The following is a 23,777-nucleotide window of genomic DNA, read 5'->3' as shown; positions in this document are numbered from 1 at the left end:
GGCAAATGTACCTGGGATGAACAAATCCACAAGTCAAAAGTGACTCTCCAGAGGCAGGCCAGTTGTGACTAACCCTACAACACCTTCTCACACATCTTCCCCCATAATCAAGGAAACCCAGCAGGCCAGAAGCATAAAAGCAACAGAGTAAGCTGAAGTAATGATACTGTATAGAGAGACATCTATCATTGCAGGATCTAACAGCAACACCCTCCAATTTGTATATATGTAAATTATATCAATACATTCATGCTCAATTATGAAAAAAACCACAAAAACCTCCAGGGAAGGAAGCAGAAGGACCCAATGGTACCATTTTATTTACCTAGGAAAGGGAGCTGGAGACTGAGTATACAGTTCCCTTATCAGATCCAGTATACAACTACGTTGCCATAGCACGAGCTTCTCCATCCTTATGCCACGTTGGTTATAAAAAATGTCTATGAAGATATTCTATATAGGATGTGGAAAATCTGGCTTAGGGTTTAGGTGGTTGTTCCCTGTTCCTCCTCCTATGTAAAACACGTGAGCAAAAATCATGACTGTTCTCCCCAGACATGATAGCCAAGCACGTCACGCCACTGAGAACTTCTACCCCTCTGCAGAGCAGATTGCACAGGTCTCTGCCTCCCCTCCGTGCTCTGGAGCGTGGGTAATTTTAAAAATTATTTCCCCCCCCTTTAAAAAGGAGGCAGCAAGCTGTGGGAAAATACTTTTATGGCTAAGTGAGCTTTACCACCCACAAAGAGACAGGTCCCCAAGGGGCCCTCACCGCCCACAGAAAGATGAGCACTTCTGCAAAGCCTTATCCCTCCTGATATAATGGTATCTAGAAATTCATTGCTTTAACAATGCACACAAAAGGAATCACACTGTACCCTTCACTTTTAAGAACTCTCCAATGCCTTCCTGAATTTCGAAGGCAGGTTTAATTCATAGAATCATAGAATCATAGAATTAGCCGGGTTGGAAGGGACCTCAGAGATCATCTAGTCCAACCCTTGACCCACCGGAGCAGTTGCTAGACCATGGCACTGAGTGCCACATCCAGTCTTTTTTTAAATGTCTCCAGGGACGGAGAATCTACCACCTCACCGGGCAGTCCATTCCATAGCCTAATCACCCTCTCCGTGAAGAAATTCTTTCTAATATCTAACCTAAACCTCCCCTGGCACAACTTAAGACTGTGTCCTCTTGTCTTGTTGAAGGTCGTCTGTGAAAAGAGTCCAGTTCCCACCTCGCTACAGCCTCCTTTCAGGGAGTTGTAGACAGCAATGAGGTCTCCCCTGAGCCTCCTCTTCTTCAGGCTGAACAGTCCCAGCTCCCTCAGCCTCTCCTCATAGGGCCTGTGCTCGAGTCCCTTCACCAGCCTGGTTGCCCCTGGTTCCCCAGCCATAATGACAAAGAAAGGCTCACTGGGACAGGCATCACTAAATACAATATTCAAGCTTCTCAGATTCAGTGCTCTCCTTCAATAAGTGGCACTGGAACAGATCACAACTTATGACATGATGCAAATGGCTTGTGAGACCTCTCCTGCCCTGGGACCACTGAAAACATTCCATCAAGATTCACATACATTTACCAAGAACTGTGGGGCTATAAATTTCTCAATAATTTTGCTAGTTTATACACTCAGTGTACTATAAAAAACCCACCTGTTTAAGCAAACAGCTACCACAGTAGTGGTAAGTGGTGAAATTCATGCAGCAGGACTACAAGAAAAAAAGGCAAAGCAAAAGAACCTAACATCACCACTCAAACATCTGCTATTTTTTTCCAGTCTTAATTGGTCTGACGTCAGTTTCTGCATCTTTCTATGCTTTTTGTCAACTGAATTAAATGGTGTTCTATCAAGAATCTTTAGCCCACATAGATATATCTAGATAAATCAAGTAACAGTGACTACCTACTACTACTACTACTTTGATTAGCTAAGTACATTGAGCATATGTCATTATATAGCAGAAGTTTTCCTCAGCTGATTCTTTCTTCAGCTATTTTGAACCCTTCAGGAGTGCAGACAAGTCACACATGGAGATGCACACCATTTGGAATAGTGTTGATAAGTCCATATAAAAAGATAAAAGCAATTTCATGCTCTCTGATACTGCTGACTATATAATGCCTCTATGATGACATTGCTGTCACCAGGATAGAAATTAATTTTCCCTTGGTTCACGTGCAATTGCCCAAAGACGTTTTCAGAGTCACGACTTTGCCCAATTCTTCACAAACTGCAAATAAGATACACATTGCTTGTTCCAAGGTATTTTCTTCTGAGCTGTAAGGCTCTTCACTTACCCACAACATATTGCTTGGAGCATTACTGGGAATAAAGTGATTGCCAGAAAGATCTGCCCTCTAAATGGAGACACTGAGACTGTTATTGTCATATTCCATGTCTTTCTACCTATGGATTGACCCCAGACTCCAGACACCTGGTTCTTAGGAAGGCCAACAGCAACTGACTGCTGGTAACTCTGAACTCCAGTAAGACTTCTTAAGAGCTGCCTTGTTTGAAAAGCATCTTGCTGCAGGCCCGGAGTTATTCCATAACCTGCTGCCATTACCTGTCCAAAGTCTCCCCTACTGTTTCAGCCCAATTTAAGGCTTTGAGTATCACCCTGTACCTACTTGAATGTCCCACAAATACATATGGAAACTTAGTTACAGGGGCTGGTAACTAACTTTGCAACTGCACCCTTATCCCTGCTGGGATACAGAAGTAAAGGTGTAATTAGAACTTCTTGACCCTTTTAGCAGGATTTTTGTTTCTCATAATACCAAAACAGTGCTGAGTTCTGTAGCCATGTTTTGAGCATGAAATGTGGAAAAGACACAGCACCAAGTAGCAACCAGCTCCCTACAATGAGTCTCTTCATTCCACATCTAGCTCAGCTTCTGATCAAGTACCAGGGCTTCTTGCCTACTTTAAATACAGATTTTTGACAGGTCAGAAGTCTACTGCATCAATGCACAAAGCACAGCAAGGAGACACATGGAGTAGGAAGAAATCAATAAGGAGGTCACAGCACCGTGCTACATAGGAAGCATAAATGTTGAGAAGCACAATATAGGAGTGAGGATGATTTTTGTTGAGTAGCTGAGACTGATGTGGTCTGAGAAAGGGCTCCTGCAGCAGACACACTCGTTCATGCTCTAAAACCAAGTTTCATATTGCAGAATCAAAATCTCTCATGTTGTTCAGTGTCCACTGACCTGTATCACAGAGAGATGAAGTTACTCAGATTTACATCTTTCTGTATTAAGCCCAACAGACTTCCAACAGAGCCACACTGCATAGAATGTCACACATGCATAGAAAGTTCATTGATTGTATTATCCTGCAGATCTGCCTACTGTGAAAAGGAGGATTAGATCAGGACACTAATCCAAATCCAGGTAGTTGTCTTAGAAGAAAAGGCAGAAGCAAGCTAACAGCAAATAGCCTAGAACTGACAGCTGAAGGTATGGACTCAAAGAACACTCATTCTCAGGCAGCTGTAGATAAGGTGTTCTCAGAGCTAGTGAAGTACCCGACCGCCAAGAGTAGGAAAAACAAGGGTACATCAGAGACAACTGGGATGATTTTTTCCCATCAACACTTGCTGGCCTTCTGGTGCTCTCAAGTTATTTACCTCCATCTTCTTCTGCACAATTATGTATCACTGCAAGCACATTTGAAGGATGAGGGCATCTCAGAAGAGAATTCACAGCTCACTTGCACAGTAGGTGACAAAACTGGGTAAGATCAAGGAGATTTGAGCCATGGAAGGCAATCACACCTGTGATGCCAGAGGAACTGGAGAATCTGCCTGCCACATGGTTTCCCAGGCAACCAGAGCAGCCTCTTAACCATGATCACTTCCATTAGAGCAGAAGTGAAAGGTTACTGGGCCAATCCTATTTGTAGCAGCAAACAATACTGTACCCAGCTGTCTGTACCACAGGCTCATGAATATCCATCTTCACTGGCCTCAGGTTAGAGTCATTCCCTTGTACTGAACAACAATCAGCCTCTAACACCTCTGGACTGATCAACAGATTGCCAACATGCACCAGGAAGCCCCTTAGCTAGTGGGGCTGGTTCAAAAATTTGACCCTATTTATGGGTCATTGCCTCCATAGATATTAGGGTAACTATTGTGCTCAAATACATCTTCCTGTCACAGAAGAAGGACAACATTTAGCCACCATTTTGGTGAATTTTCACTTCATATTCTCTGACAATTGCGTGTTGGCAGTTTCTGGCTCGAGTATGGAAATTCACTTGAAACATGACCCAGAATTCTCCCAGGGAGCCAAGCTCTGAAGAATATGATTTCTGTGATTTTTTTTTTTTTATAACAGTAGCTGAACACGACACCCGTAAGTCCTGAATCCCAATTAAAGCCAGGCTATCAACCAAGTCTTATCTTCACCTATAGCCTCAGGCCTGCTCCAGTATAACTAGGCCACAGATTGTGTATTGTGGCCTAGTCCCACACAGATATTTAAATCCCAGCACAGATATTTAAAGCTGCACCATTATTACTTTTGTAGTGGATCATACTCTGAATGGGCACGGGCTATGGAAAAGTCCATAATACTAAGCTCATTTTGTGATATATTTTCAGTCTCTGGTCTGAATCTATTACCCTGAAATAGCAATGAAATCACTCAAAAAATGTAAATGCAGAGTGTTGCATCACTCAGCCCTTAAGCCATGCTGACTCCAGATCTCCCCATGAGTTGGAGAACTCAGAGCAATGGTGTTGGATTCCATTTAAGGAGCTGAAGTGGCAAAGCCAGAACAGACAAAACAGGATCTGTGTTAGAGCAAGGAAAACCAGTTTGTTTGTTGAGATGCTCATAACTGAATAGATGACTATTAAACCAAACTGAGGTGAGACAGAAGCATTTAAAAAGTTAGGTAACTCTCTCAGAAACCAGTAAGATTTCATCTGCAGCTCTCCTGCTGAGTAACAGGAACATCAACAAACTGGCATCTGTGCCAATTATTAAAGGCTTCTGCAACATTCCTTGGCAAACACTGATTTCCTTCTTCCTCTGAGCTTCACTGAACTGAAACTAAAGCCTTCTTTGTTCCACTATACCATTATCATGTCTCTGTCCATTCGGAAGCAGTCAAGTACTATAAAGCCTAAAGCAAAAGTTCATATAGGCAAACAAGAGGTCATAAGCACACTTCAGTAGCAATGAAGTGGATTTTTTTTTTAATGTACTTACTGATTTTTAAAAAGATGTTCAATTCTTTATCTGTCTATTAACAGATGCCAAAAAAATATCCTTTCTTGGCTCTCAAATTACTTAGCAGTGTCTTGCTCATGATGTGACTTAGGACAAAGAAGAATTTATTTTAGAAAAATAAAATCCTATGAACAAACAAAATGAACTAAACAGTGGGCAGAAATATCCAGCTTAAAGAAAAACAAAAAAGCAGTAGGAGGTGGTAAACAAAATATTGAGGTATGTGTTCCTTGGGTCCAGAACATGTTAATACTGCTGAACTTTGCAGGAGTACTAATTCCCATGACAAAAGGTGTAACCACATCCCACAGAATAACTCTTTGGTATCATCTGGGAAGTACAGAGCAAACTCAGGTAAAAAAAAAAAATGAATGAATGAATAAATAAATAAATAAATAACCCAACTAGTAGTCTGAAATGTCCCCAATATGCAATTGTCTTGTCACATCCAGTTGGCCAATCCTATTCAGTGAGAAGCCAAAATGTATTTACCACTGTCATCATCATATTAGCAAACAACTGCTTCAAGTAGCTTTCACTGTATGGAAATTTCCTTGGAGATCACAACCCCATCACTTCCAGTAGTTCACCAAGAAGAGAAGAGTCCAGAGGGTAGCTTACAGCCCACACTAACAAAAGCCTTAGAAAAGCTGTCAAATGAACTCCCAGGTTTTCTGATGAGTCTTGAAATAAAAAGGGAAAAATATGCTAGTGTTATAGCAGTATTTTAAAAGGTTGAAATAGGATGAGATATGTCAGTCTTGTCAGCCTGACATTGATTCCAGACAAAATAATGAAAAAGCTGATATAAGACTCAGTTAATAAAGGATTAAAGAGGACAGTGTAATTACTGCCAATCAATGTAAGACTTTTCAGGAAAATATAACTTGTCAAACTACCACTTTTGGGTGTGATTACAAGTTTGAATGCTAAAGGTAACAATGTTGATGTAATTTATTTTCACATAGTGTTTTACCTGGTGCCAGGAAGCACAGTGATGCAGCATTCTGTATCAGCTGACAGATACACCAGTGGGTAAGGAGTCAGGAAGGAAGGTGCTACTGGGACTCACTGCTGCTGGCATGGAGACATCTCTCTCTGTAACATGTACTGGTATTCTTTCTTACCCCTGAACTCCCACCTACTCTACCCATCTGTTGCCATCTTTCCTGTAGTACCTGAAGTGCCTTCTTGCAGGGATGCCCACCTAGTACACAAAGGACTCTCCAACCCTGACCTAAGCCCTGCCTGGCATGTCAGAATCATTCTGCCAAACCTACTGTGTTGCTGTACTTGCCCATCTGCTCAGATAATCTGCAATTTTTGGTGGCTCGTTAAACCAGGCTTATTAAAGAATTTATTCTCTATAATTCCAAGAATTTACTCCCTAGCATGGAGCTACCTTTGCATTAGAATGACACTTAAACAATGGAAAGTAAACGTGGACAGAGCCTGGCAGCAAGAACTTTGACATTAAGAAATTCAGTCAGCACAGCAAAGTAATTCACACACCAGTAAGGGCTCTTCCTCTTGCTTCTAATTCCTCTGCAAACAGCAGTAAGGAGGGCAGGGGACAGGAGCAAAGGCTTAATTGGGTCCATTCTCCTAAACTCATAGTTTCTGACCATGGAAATCTATTTGTTAATCTTAGAAAGTTGTCAGGTTAGGAATACAGAGGGGTGGGGTTTTTTTGCATCTTTTCTCAAATGCTTTAGAGCTTTTCCAAGAAATACATTTGGCATTTATGCATGTAAACATAATTCAGAAGTTACAGTCTGGATGCATGACTTAAATTGAAGCAATTTAAGGCACTCAAGCTCAGATTAGCTGTGTTAACAGGAAGACAGATGATTGATTTTTCCCTCAGTCAAGGCTGACAACCTCACTCACAGCTACCAGGCCAGGGTTGAAGTACTTCTGAGCTTGAGGTTTTTCATTATGAAAGTGAAGAAAACCACCATAAGCTTTGGCACAGGCTAACTAAAAAAGAAAGCATAGTTGTCAACACTGCAACTCTAAATGACTCTGAAATATAACACTGAAAACAACAATGCTATTGACCAACACGATGAATGCAAGAAAAACATATGAATATGTTTTTGAGCACAAACGTAAATGCAGAGAATGTTAAAGAAGAGAGTATCACAAGCAGTTGCTGTGATAGTTTATTTTTAAGTCAATAAAAGCTTTTACTGTGGAGTTCTAGCCTTTCTGGTGTGAGGTTCCATGTCTGTCTAGAAGCCAACACACCTTAAGTAGGGTCAGCACAGCATTATCTAAAAAATATTGATTATTGAAAGCCCCATCATTACAATTTTTGCCTTTCTTTTCTAATCTTGGCATACAAAACCACATACAGTATATGGGTATTTTGGGGCTCAAATTCCCTCAAACATGCAAGGAGAAAAAGCCAGGCTGTTTCCCAGCTGCTAAGGAACAGGAAAACTGTGAGAAGGACTGGAGGAAGGTTGGAGGCAGGTGTCTCCAGCAAAGCAGGGCCACAAAAAGAGTTCTGCAGTGTTGCATAGCAATAGTTATCTGCCAGTGTGCTGTTTCCATGTGCCAAGAGCCAAAGCCTGCACAGGCAGCAAGCACAGGGAACAATCAGTGCATCAGTGCAAGCCACAGGCTAGCTCCATTCTTTGCTAAGGAAAAAAAATAGAGGTGCTTTGGAGGGTGGCTTTTCACTGAACTACGAACTACAACAGCAAGGTCTATGCACTCAAGCCAAAATATCCAGGGAGACTGAAGTACAGGATATGCCAGAAATCTGCTCCCAAAGACCACTCACTGCCACACTAAATCATCCATGTTGAACCCTCAGATGCTTAGGAAAGCTCCACTGAAGAATCTTAAAGAACAGGTTAGATCAGTCCAGTTCAAAATGGTTTAAGCAAGGCAGATTGTGCATTAGGAAAAGGGTTACACAGCCTCTTGAGAAACCTTTCAGTACTACTTCCAGTGGTAGTTCTGTGATTACCTACAGGAAGGAAGACAACCACATCCCAACCTACCTGTCCATATATCATCCCTCGTTCTCCAAGATGACTTCCCTGCACTGGGGTTAATTACAGAGCATCTCAGACTCTGCCAAAAAAGACCCACCCTCAAGATGTGTCATCTATAACCATCTCATTCATCAGCTGCCAGAATGCCATACTCTCTGTCTTTCCCCCACCACCCTTCCCACCTCTGCCTGACCTTTAAGGGTCCCAAATTCCTGTATGCTGTATATGGTGAGAGCTGAGTTTTTTAATATGCACTTATTAAAATCCTAATTGAATTCCTCATTGCCTTGTGTGCATCTTGCCAGTCAGAACACAAACAAGGCACCCTACAATTGAATTAAAAGGACCTGCAGCAAGCTTAGCATTAGGTTGTCAGGTTGTTAAGAAAGAGACATCAAGGAAGAGGAGAGGAAGTTAAACAAAAGGAAAATTGTTAACAACACCCCTCCCATATCCATACAGAGACTCCCATATCCATACTTCAACTGTGGAATCTGCAGTGCCCAAGCACTTGAATGACAGATAGCATCACTCCAAGAGTCATTTAACTCATTTCAGCAACTTAAATAGAACCTCAAAGGTCAGAATTAGACTTTTCCTCATCAATCTTCCTCTGCTCGGATTAGTGAGAAAAATACCACTAACATACATGACCACTGCAAACAAGGAAATCTCCTCACCTGCCAAAACTCTGTTGACAGAAGAATGGGTGGCCAAGCCAGGCTGCCCCCGTTCATGGAAAATCCCAGCATAAGGCAAGTACTCCGGCAGCAAGAAGCGTCTGCAAAACATGAAGAGCAAGCTTACATGGAGACAGACATCCCAGAATACTACAGCCCTAGACAGCAACTGCAATCACTTTGAGGAAACATGACTGTATTCCAGCAGACTATAGCAGAGGGAAGGCTGGACTCTTCTTAGCCAACCACTGCTTCAAACTAAAGGCTAGTAACAGATTAGATGCTTCTCTAATCAATGTGGCTGTGAAGATCAGCATTAAGCTGATCATTTCCTAACCTCAAACCAGCATGCTGGGCTGAGAATCTTGATCAGATTCTTTTCTCCTGACTTCACACCTCAGCCCCAGCCTGCAGGTAAGAACACTTAGACCATGCTGTCCTTCAAATGCCACAGGACGAGCTGATCATACATAGTAACGTTCTATCACAGAAATTGCAAACCAAGAATACAGAAGCCCAATGCAAGAAAACAAATCCAGCTGAAAGCACCAAGAGAGCTGTAGTACAAGTGGTAGCTCCAGGACTTCCACACCCTTTTACTCTTACATTTAACCCTTACCTTGGGACAAAGCGGCCCAGTGATGGTGCAGACATACGGGCATTGCGGGGAGCTCGGTGCCTAGATCGGTCTCCATTGTCCCTTCAGCAAAAGGAAAAAAAATAATTATACATTAAAAATACTGTGTAATAAAGTATTGTCCAAGAAAAGAAAAACCCACCTGCATCACCTCATCATTCTGAGTATGTCACCGAGATTTAATGGTTCTCTTGCAGAAGTTACATGCTTCTCGTGCTCTAAATGCATAAACCTACTGCACCAAAGACTCCTGACAGTTTTATGTATGGATAAAACTGTCCTGATGTCCACTTTCTACATTGTTTGACAATGTCTCAAAAGTATCAACAAATCCACAGAGAGTCAATGTGAGCACCTGAGCAAATGAAAGAGGAACTTCAGAATAGTGACTGGGGGAACAAAAGCAACCACTCCACAGGCCTGATGAGAACATTCTGTAATTCAAAGAGATCTGTTAAGTTTCATTTTTTCTTTTGCAGAAGTGCAGGCAAAAGAGGAAATCTGCAGAATTCTTTTGCACTCTTTCCCTCAAGGTCCTGTTTAAGTGCCATCATAGTTAAAGATAATTTCACCTTTCACAAGCTTTGAGTGAAGTCAGAGATCTTAAGTGGTATCAGTCAGACCTGTAGCTCTAATTTGGTTTCACAATAAACGTCTGGGCCTTTGGGAATGTGGGGAAAGAATCCAAGAGCTATTGTCCTAGAGCAGACACAGGACAGTCTTCTTCCTCAGGAGGTGTCCTGGTTTGGGCAGGATAGAACTAATTTTCTGTCTTGTGATTTTACTTTCAGCTAACTCTCTTCTAAATAGTATTTGCAGAAATTAACAGCAAGTTTCTCTGTCAATGTCTGCTTCCATGTTTATAGTTACAGCTAGAGAATGGTGTGCAGAACCAAGGCCACTGCTCAGTTCTGGGGAATATCTTGGACTCTGGAAAGGGAGAGGAAGTAAAGGGGTAACAACTGCAACCCTTCTTTAGGGAGGAGCAGAAAAGACAGGTGACCAAACCTGACCAAATAGACTGTTCCATCCCATAAGCATCATACTCGGTATAAATTTGAGGGATCATGAGGGTCAAACCCCTTTGGCCCTTCTTCAACTCTTCCTTATTTCTTTGTTATTCTGTCCATTCCTCTGCCTGTGCTCCTGATCCACCCCAGCCTGAATCTGTGTGTTCCTGCCTCCAGCTCCCGACTGCTGCTGACTCCAGGATTCCAGCCTGGACCTTCTCAGGGCTGCCCTGCAGCCTCAGTGGTGACGTGAGAGTTATTGGGGGGGGAAGGTGGGAGGAATGTGGTATTTATTTTTCTGTATGTTTGTATATATATATTTAATTATATTTATCATCAACTGTTTCATTAAAGCTGCGTGGTTTAGTTTCCAACCTGTAAGTCTCTCCCTTATTCTCTCTCTTTCCTTTATCAGAATGGGGTTGAGGGGGGGAAGGGAATTAACAGAGAGCATCTGTCATTCTGTTGATTGTCAGCCCAGCAATTAACGGTGACAAGAGGGCAGTGCCAAACTGAACAGGTTACCCAGGGAAGTTGTGAGGCTGCTGTCCTTGGAAGTCTATATAGGAGTCAGGCTAAGCCACAGCTGCTGCTGTTCTTTTATCAGAGCCCCCCAGTTTGATTTTGGCAATAACAAGCCTACAACAATCAGGCAGCCAAACTGGAGGACCTACAAAGTCTTCAGCAAACAAAGTTCCTGATCCTGAATTCATAGGTCACAAGAAGACCTGTAATTATACAGCACTAGAATGGCAAGGTAAATAATGAGACTCCATCAGTGCCTCTGGGGTTCTGAAACAGACCTCCACAGTGCTTTATTCTCCGTTCAGAATTTTACTCTCTCCATGACCCTGCACAAGTAGCAACTCTATTCTACCTGGATGCCAGATCCCAATCTAGCTACAGCCCTTTGTGTCTCCTTTCCAGGAAGCCAAGTAGAGAATATTACTTGCAGAGCCTTGGAGTCACTGGGAAACTAAACATTCCTTATGCCACACGCTAGCAAGTGCTTTCCTAACCCACTCCTGCAAGCTGTGCATTTCACAATTTTTTTGTTTTTCTTTCTTAAAGTCAGTGAGCAAGAAATGTGGGCTGAGAAGAAAGTCCATTACATGGCTGTTTCCCACACACTTGAGGAACCAGGAACACAGGAGCAGAGGTTGTTCTGCAAAGCTCGTTAGCATTTCAAACTATTTCACCAAAACCAAATTTAAATTCAAGCTCAAAGCTTCCATTTGTCCTCCCACTGCAGACACAGCATTTGCAGTTCACAGCCAAAGAGGAACCTCATCCTCAGGGTTCCTGAAATCTGAAATTTAAAAGCTGAGCCTTTTTTTATCAGAAGCCTACTATGATGCAGATCAACTATCACGGCAGGAATCCTGTGAACTCCAGTGCTGATTTACCAACTCCACCTGCTACAGAGAAAAGCCACAGGGAAAAAGGAGTGTCAAATTCCAGATCTTGACACACACAGAGGAAGAGCTCATGAAAGTCAGACAAGAAATAAAAATCTTAAAAGTCCACATAGGAGTTTTTTAGATTAAGCTGCTATGCACTCCCAGGAGAAAAGCAGCAAAACTGATGGCATTGTTTGCATTTGCTCTGGACATTTACTGGAATTAGAAGATGCTTTTGAAATGGACAAATATCAGCAAGAGGAACAGCAGCAGGACTACACCTTACAGAACTCTCCAGTTGAATCTCTGCAGCAGATTTTTAAAAGAATGAGGAAATAGCTCCAGCAAACAAAAGAAAATACAGGTGCAAAGTCTCCTGTAGCCCAAATCAAAAGACCTGAAGCAACAAATGCCCAAGTTTTTAAAAATGTCACTAGGCAATGCCCTTAGCATCCACAAAAAGTGTTTAAGGCCAGGTTGGCCAGGACATTGAACCACCTGGTCTAGTGAGAGGTGTCCCTGCCCATGCTGGGGAGGTTGGAACTCAAAGATCTTTGAGGTCCCTTACAACCCAATGGAAAAATATTTTAGGAAAATATTTTAGGACACAAAGTTTCCAATCAAGTAGACCTCGTAATGTAGACTAAACTTTTCTGCAGTTTTAACCATGACAGACACGGTCTCTACTGATTCAAGAGACAGCAATCTATTTTTAACACCCCCTAAAAATATTTTAAAAATCTAAAAACTCTACATCCCTACTGCTACAGCCCTGTAACTTAGAGAGAGTCACGAAAGACACTGAGTACCCTCTGAGAATGCTAGAATTCCTATTCCCTGTGATGGAAGTGTAAGATACACTCCCTCCTGTGGGAAATAGGAATACTACCAAACCTTACTCTAAATCACTAATATACAGAGTCACTTATACCTAAACTTCCATGCTCAGCTCCATATTAAAGTGTTTTTAAGTGTCTACTGCTGAAAAGTCAGAACAGCTGCTATTACCTTGGTGGCAGCTGAAGATTCTTTCTGCACCTTCTAAAAAGGAAAATTAAAAAAAAAACTACAAAACACTACAACCTACAGATCAGTGAAGATGGGTGGCACTTTGTGTTATTTCTGTATCACATATAGGCTGCTGACAGAGAGAGGAGAGCAGATGTTAGCTCTCCGACAAGAAATGAAGTTTCCAAAGTTCTCTGAAGTACTGGTAAAAAATCTAATGCTCTACTTTTGATTTAATGTCACCTGCCTACAGACTCATTAGCTAACAATTTGCAGTGCACAGTTCAATTAAAATAACCTGTAAAAGCAGAGCCCTCTGCTTGTGTCTACATAAATGAAACAAAAATGTGTCCCAGCAAGTACTGTAACAGAGCTAAAAAGGTGTCCTGCAATGCCCTTTGTTTTAAATACACCAGCAAATATAGAATCGTAGAATCATAGAATTGGCTGGGTTGGAAGGGACCTCAGAGATCATCCAGTCCAACCCTTGATCCACTCCCGCTGCACTTCCCAGCCCATGGCACTGAGTGCCACATCCACTCTCTTTTGAAGTATCTCCAGACACGGAGAATCCACTACTTCCCTGGGCAGCCCATTCCAGTGTCTGATCACCCTCTCCATAAAGAAATTCTTTCTAATATCCAACCTAAACCTCCCCTGGCACAACTTGAGACCCTGCCCTCTTGTCTTGCTGAGAGTTGCCTGGGAAAAGAGCCCAACCCCCCCCTGGCTCCAACCTCCTTTCAGGGAGTTGTAGAGAGTGATGAGGTCTCCCCTGAGCCTCCTCTTCTCCAGCCTGAACACCCCCAGCTCCCTCAGCCCTTCCTCACAGGACTTGTGCTGGATCCCTTCACAGCCTCCTTGCTCTTCTCTGGACCTGCTCCAGGACCTCAATCTCCTTCCTGAGCTGAGGGGCCCAGAACTGGACACAGGACTCAAGCTGTGGCCTCACCAGGGCTGAGCACAGGGGCAAATTATTTAATATTATTTTATATTTAATATTTTTATTTAAAATATTGCTCCAAGTCATACCAAGAGTTCTGCTCTTCCTCTCATGTCTCCACTTGAACGACTGACCAGAATTTTGAAAAATGTTTATATGAAACAAAACCAAAGAAAGCTGATTTGCCATCTTTGCACTGCATCAACTCAGCTATATAAACAAGACAACTCAAAGACTCCTAGCTTGGGAAGCTATCAGCCTATGTAGCACTGGAATTTGAATAGCATTGGGAAGCTTCTGCAGTGAAAAAAAATAATAATGAAGGCACAAAGAAATCCACTGAGCAAGATGCAAGAGAAGATTCAGAAGACATCAGCACATCAGGTGACAAGGGAAAATTAATCCTATAATTAACAGACTAATTTGTCTCAGGAGGAAAATTCCAAGGACCACTGAATGGTCAAAACAACTTCAAGGGTCTGGCTTAAAAGGCATTTTATTCATAATTTGCTCAGATAGTGTGGGACAAATCAAAATACTGATATGGAGAATAAGAGTTGGTAGGGGGAAAATAGCATTAACACTAAACACAATATAGAACAGGAAAAGAAAGCAAATCCCAAACACTCTGGATATTTATGGACCTTTAGTAAGAAATAAAAAGGATGAAAGTTTATCATTAACTGGATAGAACTGTCAAATCTCCTTGTATTTCTCTGATACTGCTTTGTTTGCTTGTTGAGAGAAAACTCAAGCTATGTAAACACAATGGAGCAGCAATGCCAATCCCAAAACAGAGCTGGAGATGCAAAGTTTTGAATCCTAAATTTTGAAGGAAAAGACACTCCTTTTCATCTGGCAACTTGGCTACCACATTAACAACTGAGTGGATACAGAAGATCATCAAGACTGCCAGAAATGAAAAAAGCTATGTTCTGGCTTTCTATCTTGGCAGGAATTTTCATTAATATTTAGAAATTGTTGTAGCAGGAAGTGAAATTAAACACACAGCATGGGATTTCTAATGCAATCTGTTAATCTAACTGTTCCCACTGTAGTCAATATTAAAACTCCCACTGCCTACACTGTCAGTAGAATTAGGACAATAGTGACCATTTTGAAAAGCCATTTAATTTTCAGAGCCAGCACCAGTAAGCCATGCAAGTTGGTATGAATCACATTATATCAGACCAAGCCAATTGTTCCACATCTGCAGTATTTTTTATGATGTTTCATGCAAACCAACTTAAAATGCTTTTACACAACAGAAATGCTAAATAACTGGTTAAGTATCATCTGCTAATCTTGGTAATGGTTGACTCTGGATTCAATTTCCACATTTTGATGTAACAGAACAAAACTATAATATTTTCTCAGTACTTCAAACGTTAAGTATCTCCCCCTACTTGCTATTATTTTTTTTTTTTTAAGACTGCAGAAGGTTATTTCAGAGGAGACAGCACAGAGGAGCATAAAGCAAAGGGCAGTAGCAGCACAAAGATTGTATCAGGAGCTCACAGGAAGTTACCAGAATGGGCAAACTTATTTGGCTTTACAGGTTGGTCAAGTCTGCCTCTAAAGGCAGTACTTGAAGGATGTTGTATTAAAATAGCCATAGTAATAACAGGGTTGGAAGGAACCTTAAAGATCATCTACCTCCAACCCCCCTGTATGGGCAGGGACATCTTCCACTAGATCAGGCTGCTCAAGGCCCAACCCAACATGGTCTTGGAAACTTCCAGGGAGGGGGCAGCCACAACTTCCTTGGGCAACCTGTTCCAGCATAGAACCATAGAATCATAGAATTGGCTGGGTTGGAAGGGACCTCAGAGATCATCAAGCCCAACCCTTGATCAACTCCCACTGCAGTTCCCAGCCCATGGCACTGAGTGCCACATCCAGTCTCTTTTTAAATATCTCCAGACACGGAGAATCCACTACTTCACATGGGAAAGAACTCTTAATCTCTAACCTAAACTAAGTAAGAAACTAAATCTCTAACCTAACAAAAGGAGAACCAGATTCTGAATTCTTGCAATTCACTGCTCATTTATGGAAATGGAAACAGATAACATCTATCTTGGGAATGGTGTACTTGCAAGAACTGCAAGGACTAGAAGATAAAGCATGTACTATGTTTCATAAAACTTAAAGAAGTAGGGGAAAATATAATTTAAAAAGTGCTTTCATAAATACATTATTAACAAAAGGAGGGCCATTGAAAATCTCCATTCCTAATTAGATGAGGAGAGGAACAGAGTCACAAAAGACAATGAAAAGGCTGAGGGACTTAACACCTTTCTTTGTCTCAGTCTTTAAGAAAAAGACTGGTCCTCAGGGCAACTGGGCTGCTGATAGGGAAAGGGGAGTGATAGGGAGATAGGGATGAGAGAGAGAGAGATAGGGATGGAAAGTGGAATACCATACCAGTAATCCAGGAGAAAGTAATTAGTGACCTGCTCTGCCACTTGGATCCTAACAAGTCTATGAGACTGGATGGGATTCATCCCAGGGTGCTGAGGGAGCTGGCAGAGGAACTGAATAAGATATTCCACATTATTTATCACCAGTTGTGGCTAACCAGGGAGGTCCCAGATATCTGGAAGTTGGCCGGTGTGATGCCCATCTACAAGAAGGGCCAGAAGGAGAATCAGGGGAACCATAAGTCTGTCAGCCTGACCTCAGTGCCTGGCAAGGTTCTGCAGCAGATGATCCCAGGTGCCATCAAGCATCTACAAGACAAGCAAGGGATCAGGCACAGCCAACATGGGTCTAGGAAAGGAAGGTCCTGCCTGACCAATCTCATCTCCTAGTGGATGAGGGGAGGGCTGTGGATGTCTACCTCAGCTTCAGCAAGGACTCTGACAGAGTCTCCCACAGCATCCTCCTGGAGAAGCTGGCAGTCTGTGGCTTGGACAGGTACCCCCTTTGCTGGGTTAGGAACTGGTTGGATGACCAAGTTTGATGATCTGGAGAGTGGTGGTGAATGGTGCTGCATCCCGTTGGTGTCCAGTCACAAGTGGTGTTCCCCAGGGATCAGTACTGGACCTAGTCCTATTCAACATCTTTACTGATGACCTGGATGAGGGGATGGAATCTACCCTGAGTAAATTTGCAAATGACACCAAATTGGGTGGAAGCATCGTTGGTCTGCTGGAGTGGAGGAAGATGCTGCAGAGGGACCTGGACAGGGTCAGTGGGCTGAGGCCAAGGGTATAAGGTCCAGCAAGAACAAGTGGTGGGTACCACACTTTGGCCATAATAATCCCACACAGTGCTACAGACTGGGAGAAGAGTGGCTGGAGAGTGGAACAGCAGAGAGGGACCTGGGAGTACTGGTTGACAACTGACTGAACATGAGCCAGCAGTGTCACCAGACCACGAAGGGAATGGCATCCTGGCCTGGATGAGGAATGGTGTGGCCAGCAGGACCAAGGACATAATTCTCCCTTTGTGCTCAGCACTGGTGAGGTCTTACCTTGAGTTCTGTGTTCAGCTCCAGGCCACTCACTTCAAGAAAAATATTGAGGTGCTGGAGCAGGTCCAGAGGAGAGCAAGGAGGCTGTGAAGGGACTAGAGGGAAAGTCTGATAAGGAGAGGCTAGAGGAGATGGGGTTGTTTAGCCTGGAGAAGAGGAGACTCAGGAGGGACCTTATCACTTATCAGTTGGTGGGGATTGGGAAGTACTTCCTCCTGGAAAGGGTGATCAGATATTGGAATGGACTGCCCAGGGAAGTGGTGGAGTCACCATCCCTGGAGGTGTTTAAGGAGAGACCAGATGTGGCACCCAGTGCCATGGTCTGGCTGATGTGGTGGTGTTAAGTCCTAGGCTGGACTTGATCTCAGAGGTCCTTTCCAGCCTCAGTGATTCAATGATTCTTTGAAAAAAGTGGTGAGTGGAACGTTACATTTGCTGGTGATTCCAAGAACTCATCAATCACTTTCCAGCACCATCTTGGTAAATGTTGGGGACACTTGAGTAGAAAGTTTACAGCTTTAAAACTGAGAGAAGCAGCAAATACTAGAAGATGTTAAAACTTTAGTTTTTACTGACCCTACAAGATGCTGAGCATCTCCTACAAACAAAGTTCAGGAAAACTGGAGCCTTTCTAGGAAATACACGTCTCAAAACAGATAATCATGAAATAAATAAAACCTTGACAATATGAGTATTTCAGTGAAATACAAATATACTAGAAGACAAAAGGAAAATCCACACTGCAAATTGGTTGTAGCTCTGCAGAGAGACACAGTAACTGGAATACTGTCTCCTGGATCAGAAATCAAGAAATCAAGAATTAAAGGCTTATGCTACTTCTTAAGTCTTGAAGAAGTCTTAAAGGGCAACACCCTAGTTATTGCTGTGAGGACAAGCCCATCTCCCCTATAATAACCAGGATTATTTTTAAGTTGAAAGATTGAAGACAACTGACCTACCTGTAAGCAGAGACATTTGTTGCAAGTAGAGAGAAATAAATAAGTAATGAGCACTAATCCTATCAAAAAATGGTACAAATACTGACATCCTCAGACAGTAAAATGGCAAAAATACTGATTTAAAAGATTATACATAATCTTGTAAAAAGAAAAGGTATAAATTTACCTACCCATCTTTGAAAGATATTACCACTACTGCAGAATTACTTAAGGCAGAACAGAAGGAGACAGTAAGAAACAAGAAAATTTAAAAAAAAAAAAAAAAAAAAAAGAATCTGTTACATTAAAAGCCTTTCCTGGAACTAAATGTAGTAGGTCCATGGAGAGGACTCCCAAATACACCACTGGAAGCCAAACAAATTTGAAGAATAAAAATATTAGCGAAGCTGCATAGAACAATGCTGCCCAGCTGGAGAGACAGGAACCAGAACAAGAGATTTTTAACACATCTATTTAATGTGGTAATTGATAAAGAAGTTAGGTAAGTCACCCAAGATATGGTGCTTTTCCATCTTTCCTGTGTTCATTTGAAGGCTGAAATGTCAACTTCTAGTATCAGGTTTTTAAGGGAACACCAGGGAAAACTTTTAGCTATTTTATCAGCTAGAATTTCCTCAGCAGACTGCTGAGTTACTAATGGATCTCCTGACCAGAGGTAAACGAAACCGCCAGCCTTGATTACCTCTTAAAGGGCTGTTCAAAGGAAAATGTACTTACAATATTAAAAATGGCACTTCAGAAGATTGGGTGTTTCAGAGAAGCATCACATAAGAGAGGATTTATCACCTGGTCAAGAGGAACAGTAACACTTGCCTGTTAAATGCCAAGGAATAATTGCTTCAGAGAAAGACTGATTTGGAACCAGAACAAAGTGCTCACTCTTATTTAAGCACAGGATCCAGTTGTCTCCATTTTAAACACCCCACTGTGTGGCTGGCTCATAAAATGATGACAGCTTTTGGAATAAGACTGATACACTCCACAGGTACAAAGAATCACTAGAAAACATTCATCAGAGGCCAGAAAAATGGAAAGAATCCCTGCTCCCAAGTCTAGGTATATGAGCATCAGGGAAACCACTCTATTCAGAGTTTTAGTAAAATGAAGAAGAAAAAAATAAAAATAAATTAAAAAAAAAATAAATAAACAAGCCCAAAACCTAAAAAGCAAACAAACAAACACAAAATTGCACACACAGCATTACAACCACTCTTCCTGAGACCCCTTCATGATCCATTTTCAAACTTTCACCCAAACATGAGCATGACTAGAGAAAACATAACTAGGGCTAATTCTAATCACTTGGAAACTTCACAACAGGTGCTCACTGGACACAGCTGATAGCACAGACATACAGATAGCTGCCTCATCAGCCTTCAGTGCTGGAATAAGACACCAGAAGTAAGCAAAAACTTAGTTGTTGGTTTTTTTTTTAACACACTGGTTGCCTTCCAAAGGAAACAGAAATCAAAACAACTTCACAAATAACTCTAATCTGTTAGACCTACATACTTGGATGTTAACCACTGCCTGTTCTGTGCAGCCAGCAACAAACTAGTAACAGTTTGCTCCATAATCACGTTCATTAACACCAGATATCAACTCCTAAGTGACCTGATTTAACTTAAAGAGTTTCACAGACACAGAATAAAAACAAAAGGAAAACAAGGAACACAACTTGTAAGTAGGACCAAAACTCAGATGGATCAACAGTACTACATCAAAATTGTTTCTAAGAGCTCAGGCAACCACCAGGATGGAATAGGATATTTCATAGGATATTAATAGGAGCTTTCTTGGCAAGAGTCATCTTTCAGGAGGCACCACCTTCTATCACCACCCTGCTATGAAGACACTTATATAGCTGCAGTGTGACTTAGTGGTAAAGCAACTTTTTGCTGGAAAGGTTAGCAATATCCTGCAGTACTGCTGCAAGGAAACAGTCATTGCCTGTCACTGCACTCAGGCAGTATTATTAGACATTAAGACCAAGATAAGAGGAATATAAAAGACTGTCACAAAAGATGAAGATAAAAAGAATAGGGAAAACAAAGCTACAGGCTACTAGGAGAAGATCACAAGCCAAGCTAAGAGTCTCACTAATCCTTGAAAAATGAATTTCAAAGAGTAGATTCAATATAATTCCCATTCATCCAGGACTTGTTAGCATTCTTAGCCTGCAATAGTGTTTGAGATGATGAATACAATTAATATAAATTCCTAGATACCTCAAAGTAACTTCCCAGTCCTAACTGCTCCAGAAGCCTACAGCAGAGAGGAAAAAAAACAACACAGGAAAGTGAGCACAAACTTCAAAAAAATTCAGGTCTGCCTTGAAAGCCAGTTTTGGGAAAGTCTCTCTTCCAAAAACAAAAAGGCAGAGCAATAAAAGCCAAGAAAGAACAGCAGAGGGAAGAGCATCAAAATCGAAGATAAAAGGGCTCTGGGAAGAGAAAAACAAACACAGGTATGTACAACAAATAGCAATCCTGCCTTTTTATCTTTTTCTGAACTCAACAAAATACAAACAAGAACACTGCTTGCAGCTGCTCAAGTTAAGAGAGAGAGATAAAAAACTGTCCTATCAAAGACTTCCAAAGATTTTTCTGCAGTATACTGGTGTGTCATGGATTCTAAAAATCTATTTCCTTCAGCATTTCATTTATTTCAAGAACCTACACAGTTTCTTACCCCTCTTATCGTGTCTTTTGTTAACCTCAAATGAAAACAATCAGGGTGATAAAAAGACAAACAAATAAAAAAACACAAAATACAAGCTAACAGCCTAACTGCTATTAGAAACCCTGCAGTTCAGATATGCTACCCATTTCCCACTATACCTAAAAGCTACAATTGATGAAGTCACCTTTTTTGCACACCTTTACTATGTCCAATCAGAATTTGGTACTGTCAGGGGTTAGACAAAGCTCATGCCCCCCCCTCCCACCATGGGGCAGGAGGAGAAAATCCATCTTAAGGTCATAGAATCATAGAATTGGCTGGGTTGGAAGGGACCTCAAAGATCATCAAGTCCAACCCTTGATCCACTCCCCCCGTGGTTCCCAGCCCATGGCACTGAGTGCCACATCCAGGCTCTTTTGAAATATCTCCAGGGACAGAGAATCCACTACTTCCCTGGGCAGCCCATTCCAATGCCTGACCACCCTCTCCAGAAAAAAATTCTTTCTAATATCCAACCTAAACCTCCCCTGGCACAACTTGAGACCGTGGCCACTTGTCTTGCTGAGAGTTGCCTGGGAAAAGAGACCAACCCCCCCCGGCTCCAACCTCCTTTCAGGGAGTTGTAGAGAGTGATGAGGTCTCCCCTGAGCCTCCTCTTCTCCAGCCTCAACACCCCCAGCTCCCTTAGCCCTTCCTCACAGGAATTCTGCTGGAATTCACAGCCTCCTTGCTCTTCTCTGGACCTGCTCCAGCACCTCAATCTCCTTCCTGAGCTGAGGGGCCCAGAACTGGACACAGGACTCAAGCTGTGGCCTCACCAGAGCTGAGCACAGGGGCAGAATCCCTTCCCTGGACCTGCTGGCCACACTGTTCCTGATCCAGGCTAGGATGCCATTGGCCTTCTTGGCCACCTGGGCACACTGCTGGCTCATGTTCAGCTTCCTGTTAATCCAGACTTCCAGGTCCCTTTCTGCCTGGCTGCTCTCCAACCACTCTGTCCCCAGCCTGTAGCGCTGCATGGGGTTGTTGTATTCATCGAGACAAGAAGAGAGAGGTTTACATTTCCCAATTATGGTAACAAACAGGCAAAAAACCAGACAAACTCAGCTTGGGAAGAAAAAGATTTAATCTACAAGGAGAAAGAGAAAACATGGGCAGATCTTAATTCTCCCCCCCCTTCTTCCCAGGCCCAGATAACTTCACTCCTGTCTTCCCCTCAACAGCGCAGCTGATGAGGAGTTCCACACATGATGTTTCTGCCCCTTTTCTTCCTCAGGGTTAAAAGATTGAACTCCTGCATGCTCAGTTATGCACATACAGACAACCCAAAATGCCAGATTGAAGAAAAGCACAGACTGTGACCCAAAACAGACTCCGAAACCAAACAACTCACCTATGGAAGAGGCCAAAAAGAATCTACCTTGTTACTGTCCTAAAAGAATTGAAAGTCATACTCCAGGAACCACAACAACTTCAGTGCAGCAGGTTGTGATCTTGGAATCTTTCAAGGCAAGATGCTACTGGAGAAACTTAAGTCAGTTTTACTGTGACAGTGGCCATAAAGCAACCAAAAAATGGCAAAAGAACGGGCATGGTAAATACACATCTATCTTACGCAGCATTATGGTTTGAGCAGGGCAGAGGCTAATTTTATGGTAACAACACAAGAACCCAAAGAGAGGGTGTTTAGGACACTGAGGAATGACCATCATGAGCTCAGTAAATAAAAAAAAAAATAGTATAAAATATGCTCACATACTGTGTCTGGGTGGCTCAGTGATGTCTCAAAAAATTTGGAAGATGAAGCACCAAAATATGATTTCAGGACTGTGAGGTACAGCCCTTCTTGTTATAGAGACACAATAAAGACCTTCCTAGTCTGTGACAATGGCACAAGTAAACAGACCCACCCCAGCACAGATCCTCCTGGAAGAAAAAAGAAAGGACAGAAAGAGGAAACACTGCAGATATTAGAAGAGTGTAATCTCCAAGCTCTTTCATACCTATATATTCTACCAGGCAGCTCCACACTGAGGAGTCAACCACAGTCACAACTTCAGCCTTGGCTTGAAAGCCTTTATAGAAAGGTAGTGCAGGATTTGAGCAAGGCTTTCACACAGCAAGGTGCTGCACTATCCAATATATCTGCTCTGAAGTCTGACAGATAAATTGAACCTGTATTTGTGTATCTGTTCCCATGCTTACTGAAGACAAAAAGGGACATGGATGTCCAGAACTCATCTGCAGGACACCTTCAGATTCCAACCATGGTGAGAGATTCAGAATTACACATGAAACAAAAAAAAATGAAGCTTGCACTATCCAAGGAGTCCTGGAAGCACCACCCACCATCTCCAGCATCAGAGCTGTTCTAGACTAAAGAAGTCTCCAGAACAGCCCAAAGCAAACATCTTGAAGAGTTTAGTACTCAAAAATCAAAATTTACTATTTGATCCAAACATAAAGACATTTGAAAATGATGTTGAAATTAGAAGGCTCAATACCTATGACATGTCTCTAAAGGATCTATTTTTACAAGTTATGCTGAAAGACTGAAGTGATGCCATTCTCCATTCAGTCTCTTTCCCCAGAACACAAGAAGCCTCATCATTTTAGCTTAGAATTCAGCTAAAGCTAACCTTAAAACCCACTCATATCAATTTACCTGTTAATAACCTAACATTACAATCTGCATCTATACTACAAACTGTGTTAAATG

At 42.1% G+C, this 23,777-nt stretch overlaps 1 protein-coding gene across 4 annotated transcripts in view; it reads right to left on the bottom strand.

The window, feature by feature from the left end:
* AMBRA1 (autophagy and beclin 1 regulator 1) overlaps positions 1-23,777 on the bottom strand; it is a 148,082-nt gene that overhangs the window by 72,990 nt on the left and 51,315 nt on the right. For 3 of the 4 annotated variants that reach the window (XM_030451888.1, XM_030451891.1, XM_030451890.1), the window contains 2 exons: positions 9,561-9,644; positions 8,942-9,042 (listed from right to left, as the gene is read on the bottom strand). In XM_030451888.1, the coding sequence (XP_030307748.1) occupies positions 8,942-9,042; positions 9,561-9,644 (185 nt within the window). The remainder of the gene's footprint in view (positions 1-8,941; positions 9,043-9,560; positions 9,645-23,777) is intronic. The other variant, XM_030451889.1, reaches the window with a different exon arrangement.

This window comes from Calypte anna, chromosome 5A, assembly GCF_003957555.1.
Source record: "Calypte anna isolate BGI_N300 chromosome 5A, bCalAnn1_v1.p, whole genome shotgun sequence".
NCBI classification, from domain to species: Eukaryota; Metazoa; Chordata; class Aves; order Apodiformes; family Trochilidae; genus Calypte; species Calypte anna.
The sequence above is the reverse complement of the archived record's forward strand: the minus strand, read 5'-3'. Positions and strand labels throughout refer to the sequence as shown.